Below are 13249 nucleotides of genomic sequence, written 5' to 3'. Positions count from 1 at the left end.
TTGGTCACCTTCCAGTGTGAGTGAGTGACTGTGTTTGTGAGTCATGTTTTCATGGCTGGCCTGTCACTTAATAAGTGTGATTATATCATAATTATATCATGTGTCTTCTGACTGTACTCTGTGTACGATATACTGTAATCATAAGTGCGATAAATAATGAGGTCTTGCCTTGATTACATTCCTGTCATTTCTTATGGCCTCGCAACTAGAGCACACAACACCCAGAAATATGTGGTTTTAGACCACCAGTATCCCAGGGTCCTTTGAGTGAGTGGCTGCCTGTCACCCCCAAAGTTGTCCTTGTGAAAGCCAGGGCTCTGATTGGCTCAGACTGGAGACTCCCTCTCTCTATCGCTCTCTCCTCTCTCTATAGATCTTCGTCACCTTGCCAGGAAGCTGTGTCTTTGTAACGACATGATGAACCTAAAATCTGGGGGGTGGACACACGGTCTGTTGGGTCACACTAACTAAGCCCAGGAAGGACAATACATAGGATACATGTACTCTGTCAGTTTGGCTCTCTCTTAGCCATATACACTAAGTGTACAAAAACACTGTGCGTTGTTTAACAGTGAGAATGGCAGAATGGTGAACTTACTAAATGAAATGAGAGTTTGACTGTGTGACATTAGGTTGCTTCTTGTGTAAATATTTTCCGTCTGGATTTTAATGATCACTTACTAATGTCGCCTGTTAAATCCACTTCGGTTATTGTGTGTGTGTGTGGGGGGGGGGGGGGGGGAGTAAAAAACATATACCCTGCTGGTAATGATTTCCAGTGTGTGTTGTCTGACTGGCTCACGTTTTAATTAAGCGCTTTTGTAGTTGTCTCAGATTGTCTGTGAGATATGCTGATTTCCATTGTGTTGTGAGTCTTTGGATTGGCTGCTAAGGCTGAGTTGTTCAAAATGACAGACCTGCTGTAGGCGATAGTAGCTCACAGGAAGACTGGCCCGTCAGCCTTGATGCTGATTAGCCTTGACCCTTCAGGTCATGTGCTTGCTAAGCTCCCCTCACCTCTAACACCTGACGCTGGCCTCTGCTCTCGCCTGCGCGCTCGCCATAAGCCTGCAGTTCTTCACTGCTGTCACAAGGGGGAGTTCCAAACTCCTCAGACAGAGGATTAGACAGAAACGATTCCGTTTTGTTATTAACATACAACCAGTCGTGTCTGCGTCTCAGTACATTGGGTCATGTGACCGTGAGCATATACTAAAAGTAGAGTTGGAGAATAGTGTGTGTGTGTGTGTGTGTGTGTGTGTGTGTCTGTGTGTGAGTGTGATGGGGGAAGACTGGACAGTCCCTGCAGGGGTCTGTCAGCAGGTGTGCAGACATCTTATTTTTGCATCCCCAAACGTTAAAAAGACTTAAGTCACAGGTCTGTGTGTCTGCATGTTTCTAGGGCAGTGTCTGTGGACCCAGTTAAATCACCTTTGCACTTTGGCCCTCGCACACATTAACAGTCATGTTCAAAGTGTTCCTGTCTGACCTTAGGAGGTCCTTGTCCTCAAACACGTAACCAAAACACAACCTTAGAGTAGCCTCCCTTTCGGGCTGTCGAGAGGTCCAGTCTGTCTGTATGTGTCAAAATGGCTGAGGTGCCATTTACCTGGCCCATCTGTGATGTTGGCGTTCTGTGGCCAATGGAGCTTCAGTCCAGCACCATTACATGACTTCATGGGACAGGCAGAGAGACACGGCCATGACGGAGATACCAAAGCACAAAGAGGACAGGAGGGGGACACTAGGAGAGGGTATTTACGTGGTGGGTGAGTGGCTTCAGTGGGAATAAAAGCCGTAGTAGCCGGCATCACTACCGCAGTCCTTTTCACAGACCTCCACGCTGCGGGTGGGCGGCGAGTTCTCCGTGCTGGAAGCGTAGGGTGACACTCGCCGCTTCTTGCCCTCTGCCCCGCCCTCAAACAGGCCGGAGTCAGCCGAGTCCACCGATTTGACCGAGGGGGGTTCCAGCCAGGGGTCCTCTCCCCCCACCCCCGCCTCCTTGGGCTTGTCCTGCAGCAATGGTGGGGGGCGGAGCGGCTCCAGGAGGGACGGGGGGTGGAGCCTGGGGTGACCTGGAGAGGTAGAGGACACAGGCCTGAACCAGCCTAGACTGGGGCCGACTTTACTGGGACAGGGATGGTTGAGGTACTGAGGGGAGGGCCGGCCGGTGCTCCAGGCTGCCGAGGAGGCTCCTGAGACGGATACGCTGGCCGTGGCGAACGGGCTGTCCTCATAATAGCCCAGCGTGTGGTGGGCCGACGTCTGCAGGGGGAAGGGCTTGTAGAAGCTGTTGCTGGAGAAGTCACCCTCATAGGAGTTGAAGTCCAGCCGGTTGGAGGTGACACTTTGCTGGGGGGAGAGGTACCAGCGGCTGTGGGGGCTGGCTGAGGGGTCTTTGGTCTGATGGCCCATGGCTGCCATGTGCTCCCGGCTGTAGAAGCGGTTCTGGGGCAGGGGGTTCATGTACTGGTCCATCAGGTACCCCTGGGTATAGCAGGTACCTGCCAAAAGCTGCTGGCCCTCGGTGGGAGAGGGGGTGACGCGGTCCGAGTCAGGCGGTGCGTACAGCCTAGGCAGGGGAACGGGGAGGAATGGGGAAGAAGACGTGTTACTTCCTGGCAAAACATGTGTCACATCAAATGTCTCTTAACCATCTAGCAGGCCTTTCACACCTCCTCATATCAACACATCTTTGTGAGATAGAAATACATCGGCCTATTAGGGTTAGCAATTGTATATTTATTAGTTGGAGATATCCAGTGTTGATATGGTAGGACTGAGTACGTGTGTGAGCACTGTGCCTCAGCGTCCGCTTGTACAGACATAGAGCTGGTTTACACTGTCAAACGTTCTCATTCAACACCACAGTTGTTTTTGAGGGGTTTCATTTTTCTCTTTATTCATTAGATTATTTTCTGGCATACTCACGCGTCATAATTGTCCCGGAAACCTTTAGCAAAGGGGTTATGGTCTATTTTCAGCTGGGTGATCTGTGTAAGAAATAGCAGGAGACAGGATGGGAGAGGGGGCAAGGATAGGACAGACAGATCATTGAGGAGAGAGAGCGTGAGAGCTTAGACGCATAGGAAAAAGAGAGGGGGAGAGAGAGAGGGGGAGAGAGAGAGGGGGAGAGAGAGATCACTAACTGCATGAAATTACTAATGAGGGTTACACACAGTTTATTTTCTTATCGTGGGAAAGTCTTCTTGTTTGGCACTTCAGTGTGAGTACACTTCTACTCCTAATTACGTTATAAACGTCTATGGCAGTGGTCACCACCCTTTTCTGAGTAAAGATCACTTTCTGAGTCAAAATACATGCCGAAATCTACTGCTCTGTTGCATGCCTATGCAACATAAACCAATTAAAAACAGTACTGTAGCAGTGAGGTTTGTGCAGTAAGCTATAGGCCCAATACATTATCACCGCATACTGGCTTTGCTTGAATTTACCTGCCAATGCATTGTTGTTCGGGACATTTAAAAAATATATATATTTCAACATTTGAGGTAGACTATATGATCACACCGGTAATAGATTCATTGTTGTACTACTTGAGGCACAGCTGAGTGAACATACGTTTAAATAATTAGCTTTTTATTTTACTGGGCTGATGGTGCCTGCATCAGCTGGTCAGTCTCAGCTGAGGGAGAGAGCAGCAGACTGAGTGTCCGCTTCTCAACATCCCTCTGCTCTCCATTTCCTCCACTGACACTGACCAAAAAGGGACACCGTCTTCCAGCTGATTGCACAAATTCATGTTGTTACTCCTATGAACAGAGAAATATTCCTTGATATTAAAAAAGACCCAAGCCGCTAATAATAACAACAACAATGCAAGCCTATCGATACACTTTCCTACTCATTCATTACTGCTGCACTGCTTATTTGTTCCCTGAGTGGAAATAGGAAGAACGCACATTTTATGGGTGATAAAAGTGTTGAAAACAAAGTGTTGACAGTGCGGAGTAAGAACTGAAACATGAACTCACTCATATAAACAGCAGCTCTTTGCTGTATTCGTTGACAGTCTCTCTCTAGTCATGGTTTTAAATGTTTTGAAATCTCACAGTATCAATTTTGCCATAGCTTTCTTTTATGCCTGCTACGTTACTGCAGACTAGGTCATCTGAGCAATCTGATTGGCCAGCGGAGGCATAGTGCACTTGATTTCCTCTCCAGGCCCACCGGGAAGGCAGAGTTTGTACCTTCAGACACATGAAATGGCAACAGTTTGCCTACCTGGCGTGCAGGGCAGCTGAATTGGCTGCACCTCCCACCAACAACCCGAGAATAATAATAAAAAAAGTCTTGATCGTAGTTTTTTCTTTACAAAAACGTTTGGCGATCGACTAGAAATGCCTTGGAGATCGACAAGTCGATCGACCGGTTGGTGACCCCTGGTCTATGTTATGCTAAGGAAAAGGGCTATTCAAATGAGCTGTTGAGGTCAGGCGAGGTGACTCACGTCTGCGTTCTGATAGGCTGTGACGGCTATGAATTGGGTCTCTGGGAAGACGAAGGTCTGGGCCTTGGCGGTGAGGAAGAGGTCCTCAGAACCATCCTCCTTCACTTCGATGATGTGCAGCCGTGGCTGGTACTTATGAAGCGACTGCAGAACGATCATCTAAGAGGGAACAGCACTGGAGAGTTAGTCCTAGAAGGGCATTAACGACCATGAGAAAAACGATGGAAAGTACCACCAATGGAAAATCTCATTTGGATTTTATGACATCTTTAAATGAGTGTCTGAGGTATATCTGTTACCTGCCCCACGTTGTTGGCGCTGCCCTTGTTGTTGGTGAGCTTGAGCTTGCCAAAGGACACCTCCTGCCTCATCCAGTGAGCCCCTGTGTTGGGGGAGTCTGGGTGCATATACCTCCTGTTCCCTATGGGGTAGAGTTAGCAACAACGTTAATGAAGCTTTCCTGAAGCCCTTTATAAGTCTACATAGGCTTACATTAATGCTGCACAAATCGTTTACAAGCAAATGCCATAGTAAACAATCACAGCTCCAGGTCACATTTGCAAAACGGCCTACTAACCTGTTACTAAAGAATCATAGCTACCACAACAATGTTACCACGGCTACCACTAAACTGTAATTAGTCAGGAGCCACACAGCCACAATACATGTTAGTGTATGACACAGGTTGACCTATTTCAATGACTGCAGTGCTGTATGGCGGGTTGAAATTGTCATCGTTCACAAAACAATGTAGCTGCCTTAGGTTGAGTCTCTTGGTGATTTCACTCATACTGGGTAAACTGAAACGAATAGAGTAGTGGGAGGGATGATTAGCCACTGAGGAAAAGACTGAATCCATGTTCCATTCAATCGATAAGCATGGTTATAAATGCTATGGTCACGTTGATACTCTAACTCTCAATGCTACTCTGGAGGGATCCTCCTTTGGATTCACTCATTGTACCATTGTATGTCATTGATTGGAGCAGTATGAATGACATAGAGTGCGGTGTGGCAATATATACTTACTATATTTTAACATTTAAGTCATTTAGCAGATGCTCTTATCCAAAGCGACTTACAATAGCAAATAGGGTTAAGTGCCTTGCTCAAGGGCAGATTTTTCACCTAGTCTGCTCAGGGATTTGAACCAGCGACCTTTCGGGTTACTGGTCCAGCGTTGGCCCAAACGTTCTTAACCGCTAGGTAATCATACCTGGCATGTTACCCTCTGCTTTGCCACACTGGACCCACTTGCCTCCCTGGTACCTCCAGTGGTGCTGGTCGGATAGGACCACGTCCACATACACATTGTAGTGGGCTGACGGGTCCAGAACGCTGATGTTGAAACTCAGGAAGGGGAACATCCTCCTAGAGTAGAAGAGAGGATAAAAATGTCATCATAAGATGAGAGAAGAGGTAGATATAGTTGGTTAAAATACACTGAAACTGTAGTGTTTTCTTATAGAGACAGATTGAATTTAAGTAACACAAAATGATGCGGTATTGCTCTTTATAAAAACCGTATTATGAGTGGTGTTATTGCTTTACTACCATTATTCCTATGTGGATATATACACACAATTTAAGTAAAAATATATGAATGCAATTAACATTTCCTGACTTGACAGCTTTACAACACTACCATCACAATGTCAAAATCTACTTTTAGCTACACATTGTACTGCAATCGGAGGCAATCACAAGGCATCTTTGTCAGAACAACAGCGAGCAAGCTAAAGAGGGGACTTCTGGGTGTACATTTTCGAAGGTGTAGTGTGTGTTTCTTTCGTTAGAGGGCTGAGGGGCAGAGAGGGGGGGGATATGAGTGTTCTGGAGGTTAATATTTAATACGACTGTTAATAAAAGATGGACCAGAAAGCAGTGTCTGATTGCTGGAGCTTTACTTTGGTGAACAGATTTTGAGCACCGGGTCCGTGGAGGTAACGGGGAGGTCAGCCTGTCCCCAGGCAATAAAGTAGGGGATTGCTGGCTAAAGTTCGACCAAACACAGGGAAAGCACACACACACATACATATTGTATTGTACAGTACACACACACACACACACACACACACACACACACACACACACACACACACACACACACACACACACACACACACACACACACACACACACACACACACACAGTGAGCATACACGTGCATGTACGGGAGCACGTACACAACACAACCACAGGATTGCTTTCTGCTGGAGTGGATTCTCCCGAATACATTATATAACCCCTCGCCCTCAGGCGCCCTGGCATATATACTATATATACACATATCAGTTTACACTAGGCTGTATATGCCTTCATTATGATACTGCAGGTTGCTGCTGTTTGTGGCGCTAAATCATCGTGGCACACTTGACATTTGGTCCGTTGTTTTTACACTCCGTAGTACCTGAGGCTGCAGCGCTGCCAATACAATACATTCGTTGAGATAGTGTGCTTCAGTGACGGATAGATACCTGATCAGATAAGGCTTTGCCCATTCATTTGCGGCGGTTCTAAGTTCTAGAAGCTGTGCTAAAAAGACACTTCCTTTACAGAATACACTCTCATCGCCACCAACCAGCCAACTCAGGAAATGACTATTATCCATTGCAGTCCATTTGGAGACAGGTTTTGAAAAGTAGCATGAGCTAGAAACACCATAGCAACCTGATAATTGTTTGCTCAGTGTGTCAATGTGTTTGTACTGTGTCCCTATCCAAATAAAAGAAACTATGGCGAGAATAATAATGCAATTTCGCTACAAAATTAATAATTAATACTGCAGGTGCTTATTTTTCAGAGGGTTAAATGTTGGTCTCATTAAACCATGGTAAAGTATTTAATGCTACAATACTATAGCAGAGATTGAGGGAGAGAGATGCTCTGCCTCTTACATTGACAGTACTGTCTGCCTCGGTATGATAGAAGGGGTATTACCTTTTCCACTTGGTGTGAGCCTATAAATTCAGCTCATTTAAATTCCGTCTACTCGACCCTCAAGCTGTTTCAGCATTAAGCAGTGTAAAACAAGTGAGGTGTATAAAGAGATATTTGTTTTGGGGGGAAACTGTGTGTGTGTGTGTGTGTGTGTGTGTGTGTGTGTGTGTGTGTGTGTGTGTGTGTGTGTGTGTGTGTGTGTGTGTGTGTGTGTGTGTGTGTGTGTGTGTGTGTGGACAGAGGGCATTCACTCTGGAGGGTAACACCTACACCATTGGGGGGTGTATGTGTATATGTGTGTGTGTATTGTGTGTATCTCACAGATTTCAGTGCCACAGTCATTTCGTCAAGTCAACCTGTACTCTGCTGATACCAAACAGAGTTCCCTCTTCAATGACCATGTTTCCATCCACAGTTTTTATGCGAGTAAAGTCACACTGTACACAAATAAATCACCACGGCTCTGATAAAAAATGTAAAAGCCAACAGATCATTTTTAGGTTCGACATGGTTATTCGAGAAATGGCGGTGGATATTGATATAACAACCATCAAATGGAAGTAAACTTGGAGTCACGTGATGATATGGTGTGTGGTCCTCCCACTACGACTCGGGAAACCATGCAGTTTACTAGGCATCAGATGAAATAAATGATGATGAACTTCACAGGGTGGTGAAAGTGCACAGTGATCTTGATGCTCCTTTCCAATAAATATCCAGGGTCTTATTCTGGTGAAATGATGATCGATGCTTGACTGCCAATTGACAAATAAAAATATTCTCGTTCTTATCCATAACAATCTCATCATGTAGACCAGACTACCCGCACAGCCTACCTGCACAGCCTACCCGCACAATCTACCCGCACTCTATCTGCTAGACTACTGCTAGACTAGACTACCCACACTCTATCTGCTAGACTACTGCTAGACTAGACTACCCGCACTCTATCTGCTAGACTACTGCTAGACTTGACTACCCGCACAGCCTACCCGCACTCTATCTGCTAAACTACTGCTAGACTAGACTACCCGCACTCTATCTGCTAGACTACTGCTAGACTAGACTACCCGCACAGCCTACCCGCACTCTATCTGCTAGACTACTGCTAGACTAGACTACCCGCACTCTATCTGCTAAACTACTGCTAGACTAGACTACCCGCACTCTATCTGCTAGACTATTGCTAGACTAGACTACCCGCACTCTATCTGCTAAACTACTGCTAGACTAGACTACCCGCACTCTATCTGCTAAACTACTGCTAGACTAGACTACCCGCACTCTACCTGCTAAACTACTGCTAGACTAGACTACCCGCACAGCCTACCCGCACTCTATCTGCTAAACTACTGCTAGACTAGACTACCCGCACTCTATCTGCTAAACTACTGCTAGACTAGACTACCCGCACAGCCTACCCGCACTCTATCTGCTAAACTACTGCTAGACTAGACTACCCGCACTCTATCTGCTAGACTACTGCCAGACTAGACTACCCGCACTCTATCTGCTAGACTACTGCCAGACTAGACTACCCGCACTCTATCTGCTAAACTACTGCTAGACTAGACTACCCGCACTCTATCTGCTAAACTACTGCTAGACTAGACTACCCGCACAGCCTACCCGCACTCTATCTGCTAAACTACTGCTAGACTAGACTACCCGCACAGCCTACCCGCACTCTATCTGCTAAACTACTGCTAGACTAGACTACCCGCACTCTATCTGCTAGACTACTGCCAGACTAGACTACCCGCACTCTATCTGCTAGACTACTGCCAGACTAGACTACCCGCACTCTATCTGCTAAACTACTGCTAGACTAGACTACCCGCACTCTATCTGCTAAACTACTGCTAGACTAGACTACCCGCACTCTATCTGCAAGCTGTTAGTAGGCATATTTGCTATTTAACGCAACAGTTTGTGTAGAGTTGAAAATGCAAGCAAAACACATTGAACATTCGATTTTTATTCGGTACATGAAAACATAAGCGAAAATGTAAATGTTGTGTACACTACGTCATCACGTACTGATTTTCATCTTTAACAAGTCAGTTTGGTGGAAACCACTGGTGGGGAAATCAGCATATTTTATTTATGCGGATTTGAGAATATTCACATGAAAATCTGTGATGAAAACCTAGCAACTGTTATGGAATATGTTTTGTTTGTGTTTGTTCTGCATGCTTCTGTGACAAGATGGAAGCGGCTGTCATATACTGTATCCGTAGGAGTGTAACGCCCTGGCCATAGAGGGTTTTTTTGTTCTTTATTTTGGTTAGGCCAGGGTGTTACATTGGGTGGGCGTTCTATGTTCCTTTCTCTATGTTTTTGTATTTCTTTGTTTTGGGCCGTGTGGCTCCCAATCAGGCACAGCTGAAGCTCGTTGTTGCTGATTGGGAGTCACACATAAGGAGCATGTTTTTCCTTTGGGTTTTGTGGGTAATTGTTTCTGTTAGTGTTTTGCACCTGACAGGACTGTTTGGCTGTCGGTTTTCTTGTTTTGTTTGTATAGTTCTTGCTTTATTAAATATTCAATGATGAACACTAACTCCGCTGCACCTTGGTCTACTCTCTCTCACGACAACCGTTACAAGGAGATAATGTGCCAACTGATTTCATTGACAAAACTCACGAGACCGTACACACATCATATACCCTTTGTACAAAATCGAATTAGGTGATGCTATATTTTCCGTCCACAGTAAACCCCTACACTGTTGGATAACAGTCTGGCTATGTGCATCATGGGCAGCCCAGTGCAACAATCAATCACAATTCTTGGTGAAATCAAAGTATTATGGCAGCTCCTTAGCTGCTAACAAATAACAGGTGATAGGTTTCTCCATCCATGTCTGTGTTTAAAGGCCCAGTGCAGTCAAAATTCTGTTTTTCCTGTGTTTTGTATTATATTGTACAACAGCTGATGAAACTAACATTGTAAAAGTGTGAACATGCTTTATCAGTATTATTTCCTGATAGTTGCTGGTTGAAAATACAATCTATACAGGTCCTTCTAATCAGCAGATTTGCATGGGCGGGAGTTTTGGCTTTCGGGTCAATTGATTTATAGAGAGAGTTGCAAACCTCTCTGCCAATGACAGCTAATTTTCAGTTTTCCCCTCCCCACTCAGACCACTCTCAGACAGTCCTAGCTAAATTCATACTTTAGAAATAGTTGTTTTCTTAATGGAAATCTATTACAGTAAGGCACTTAATTGTTACCCAGAAATGATTTGATATTGAATTTTAAAAAACAGCTGCATTGGGCATTTAATATAAGTGAAAACAGAAACTGGTGGCAGGCTGTTTGAGTCATGAGTAGTACCGCACTACCCCTGAGCCATGAGATGAACAGAAAACAACACTGAAAGTTGACATTTTCCTTCACTTATATTATCAGACTTATTTAAACTGAGGCCTTTTATCAGAAATCAGAACTTGTCGAGGGGAAACCAACAACGGTGCCACAGACGTGGAGGAGGTTCAGGGGTTTTTGTTATTGATAGTGCAGGCTGAGATCTGGAAACTTCTCTGGCAGTGGCTGAATGTCAGAGAGGCTGACTGAGATGGGACAATGACAGAATGGTCTAGCCGTGCCATGATTCCATGTCCAGTGACTCCTACACCAGTGTCTAGGACTGTAGGCGAAACCTGTCTGGTATGACAGGGCCTGTGGTGGCAAAGGCAGTGTCCATTCTGAGTAAATCCTCGTATTTACGTCAAATGTAGTCATTGCTGTACCTGTAGTACTTGCCAGACTGCCGCTCATTTAAAATGTGGGTGAAGTTAAAAAATAAAATGTCAATGACAAAAATGGTATTGTCGTTGAAATGGAGTAGAGAGGAAGGGAGAGCATACAGTAAAGGAAAAACGGGGTAGAGGGAAAGAGAGAGAAAGAAGGAGAGAGAAAAAGGAGGGGTTGTCCTGGGGATGTGAAGCAGAAGCTGGAAAGTGACTGGATATTCACCGGGGAGAAGACTTTGATGCTTGAGCGCACCCACTGATTCAACAGGACAGGAGTTCAGGTCCAGTTTGTGTCACCACACAAGTACACTTGATCAACTATGATGAAAACATGCCAGTCTACAGCTGCTGCTGGACACAAGCAGAGTTTCACACTATTTATAGACATCTATTCTCTGTCCACTGTATCAATGTGCAGTATAGATAACCTCTCTGTACACAGAAAACAGTACAGGTGCAACGATTGCAGCTCAGGAATATATAGTCAGATGATGTTATTTGATACACATTGAAGATATGATTGATGATACAGTATACTGTTTGCATTGGATGAATCAGTAAAACAGTAGACTTCAGATATTGGCTGCACAGTAATTCAAATATACTGAATATATACAAACACATTATTGCTGAAAGCGTGAACCTCAAATCAAACCCACTGGGCAAAAACTGGTTGAACCAATGTTGGTGCCATGTCATTTCAACCGTAAATGTCTATGTGATGATGTTGAATCAACGTGGAAAACTGATTGGATTTGCAAAACGTCATCAACATAAGGGCATTTTGTATTTTTTTCACTTTTAACCTAAATCAAATGACATGGGGATTTGTTTTGTTGATTTCACGTTGAATTCACGTTAGTTGACAACTCAACCAAATGTAAATCAAAAGTAAATGTTGAACTGACGTATGTGCCTAGAGGGACGGTTTCTATGAGTGGACGCCACCATACTGTACATGCTCCATATTCTCCACATCCGTGAAGAACCTAAACATCAGAGCGTACAGGAAGTACTTGGGTTAGTTCTTTCTGAAGAGTCTGCATTAGAGGTTTCTGCAAGACATTGCATCCTTTATGTATGCACTCACCAACAGCTGTACAGGATGTGACAAGTCATTTAAAAAGCCTAAGACACCAAAACCTTGAAATAGTCCTACTTCTGCTTCACTAGAGAGAGAGAGAGGGGAGGGGGCATTTCTCCTTTGCCAAGATAATCCATCCATATCAAGAAGCTGATTAAACAGCATGATCATTACACAGATGCACTTTGTGCTGGGGACAATAAAAGGCCACTCTAAAATGTGCAGTTTTGTCACACAATGCCACAAAACACAACTTTTTTGAGGGAGTGTGCAGTTGGCATGCTGACTGTAGGAATGTCCAACAGAGCTGTTGCCAGAGAATTGTATGCTAATTTCTCTACCAAGAGCCGCCTCTAACGTTGTTTTAGAGAATTTGGCAGTACGGGGTGCTGAGGAGTATTTGTAATAAATCCCTTTTGTCCGGAAAAACTAATTCTGATTGGCTGGGCCTGGTTCCCCAGTGGGTGTCCTGGCTCCTAAGGGGTGGGCCTATGCCCAGTCATGTGAAATCCATAGATAAGGGCCTAATGAATTGATTTAAATTGACTGATTTCCTTCTATGAACTGTAACTCAGTAAAATCTTTGAAATTGTTGCATGTTGCATTTATAATTTTGTTCAGTAGATGCATTACCCAGACACAGACTAGGTTGCGCTTGACGTTTACAACCCCTAATTGCTATCTCTACAAACGCTAATGTGCATTTGTATTCAATGCCAGTTTTCAGGGACACCTCTTGACAGCTACAGTAAATAAAGCAGCCATCTGACACTTTCCACTACAGTTTCAAAAGCCAGCATACTACTACTCTATGTACTGGAGCTGTAAAAATGATAATACAAACAATGTATTTATATAGTACTTTTATAGTACCAAAGACGCTTAAAACCAATCAACAAACAAACTCTACTTCATCCTTCACCCTCATACTCTTCTTCAGACATGTTCATTATTAGTTTATAGATAGTTTATACATGGGTAATAAACAGTTATAACA

The 13249-nt window shown here is 44.6% G+C and overlaps 1 protein-coding gene across 1 annotated transcript in view; it reads right to left on the bottom strand.

The window, feature by feature from the left end:
- Window positions 1-813: 813 nt before the first annotated feature.
- The window catches only part of tbx21 (T-box transcription factor 21), a 16813-nt gene continuing 4377 nt past the window's right edge, over window positions 814-13249 (bottom strand). Inside the window, exons 2-6 of the mRNA XM_029707568.1 lie at window positions 5688-5842; window positions 4771-4892; window positions 4472-4630; window positions 2932-2993; window positions 814-2572 (exon numbers count right to left, since the gene is read on the bottom strand). Coding sequence (XP_029563428.1) covers window positions 1780-2572; window positions 2932-2993; window positions 4472-4630; window positions 4771-4892; window positions 5688-5842 — 1291 coding nt within the window. The 3' untranslated portion in view covers window positions 814-1779. The remainder of the gene's footprint in view (window positions 2573-2931; window positions 2994-4471; window positions 4631-4770; window positions 4893-5687; window positions 5843-13249) is intronic.

This window comes from Salmo trutta, chromosome 2, assembly GCF_901001165.1.
Source record: "Salmo trutta chromosome 2, fSalTru1.1, whole genome shotgun sequence".
NCBI lineage: Eukaryota > Metazoa > Chordata > Actinopteri > Salmoniformes > Salmonidae > Salmo > Salmo trutta.
The sequence above is the reverse complement of the archived record's forward strand: the minus strand, read 5'-3'. Positions and strand labels throughout refer to the sequence as shown.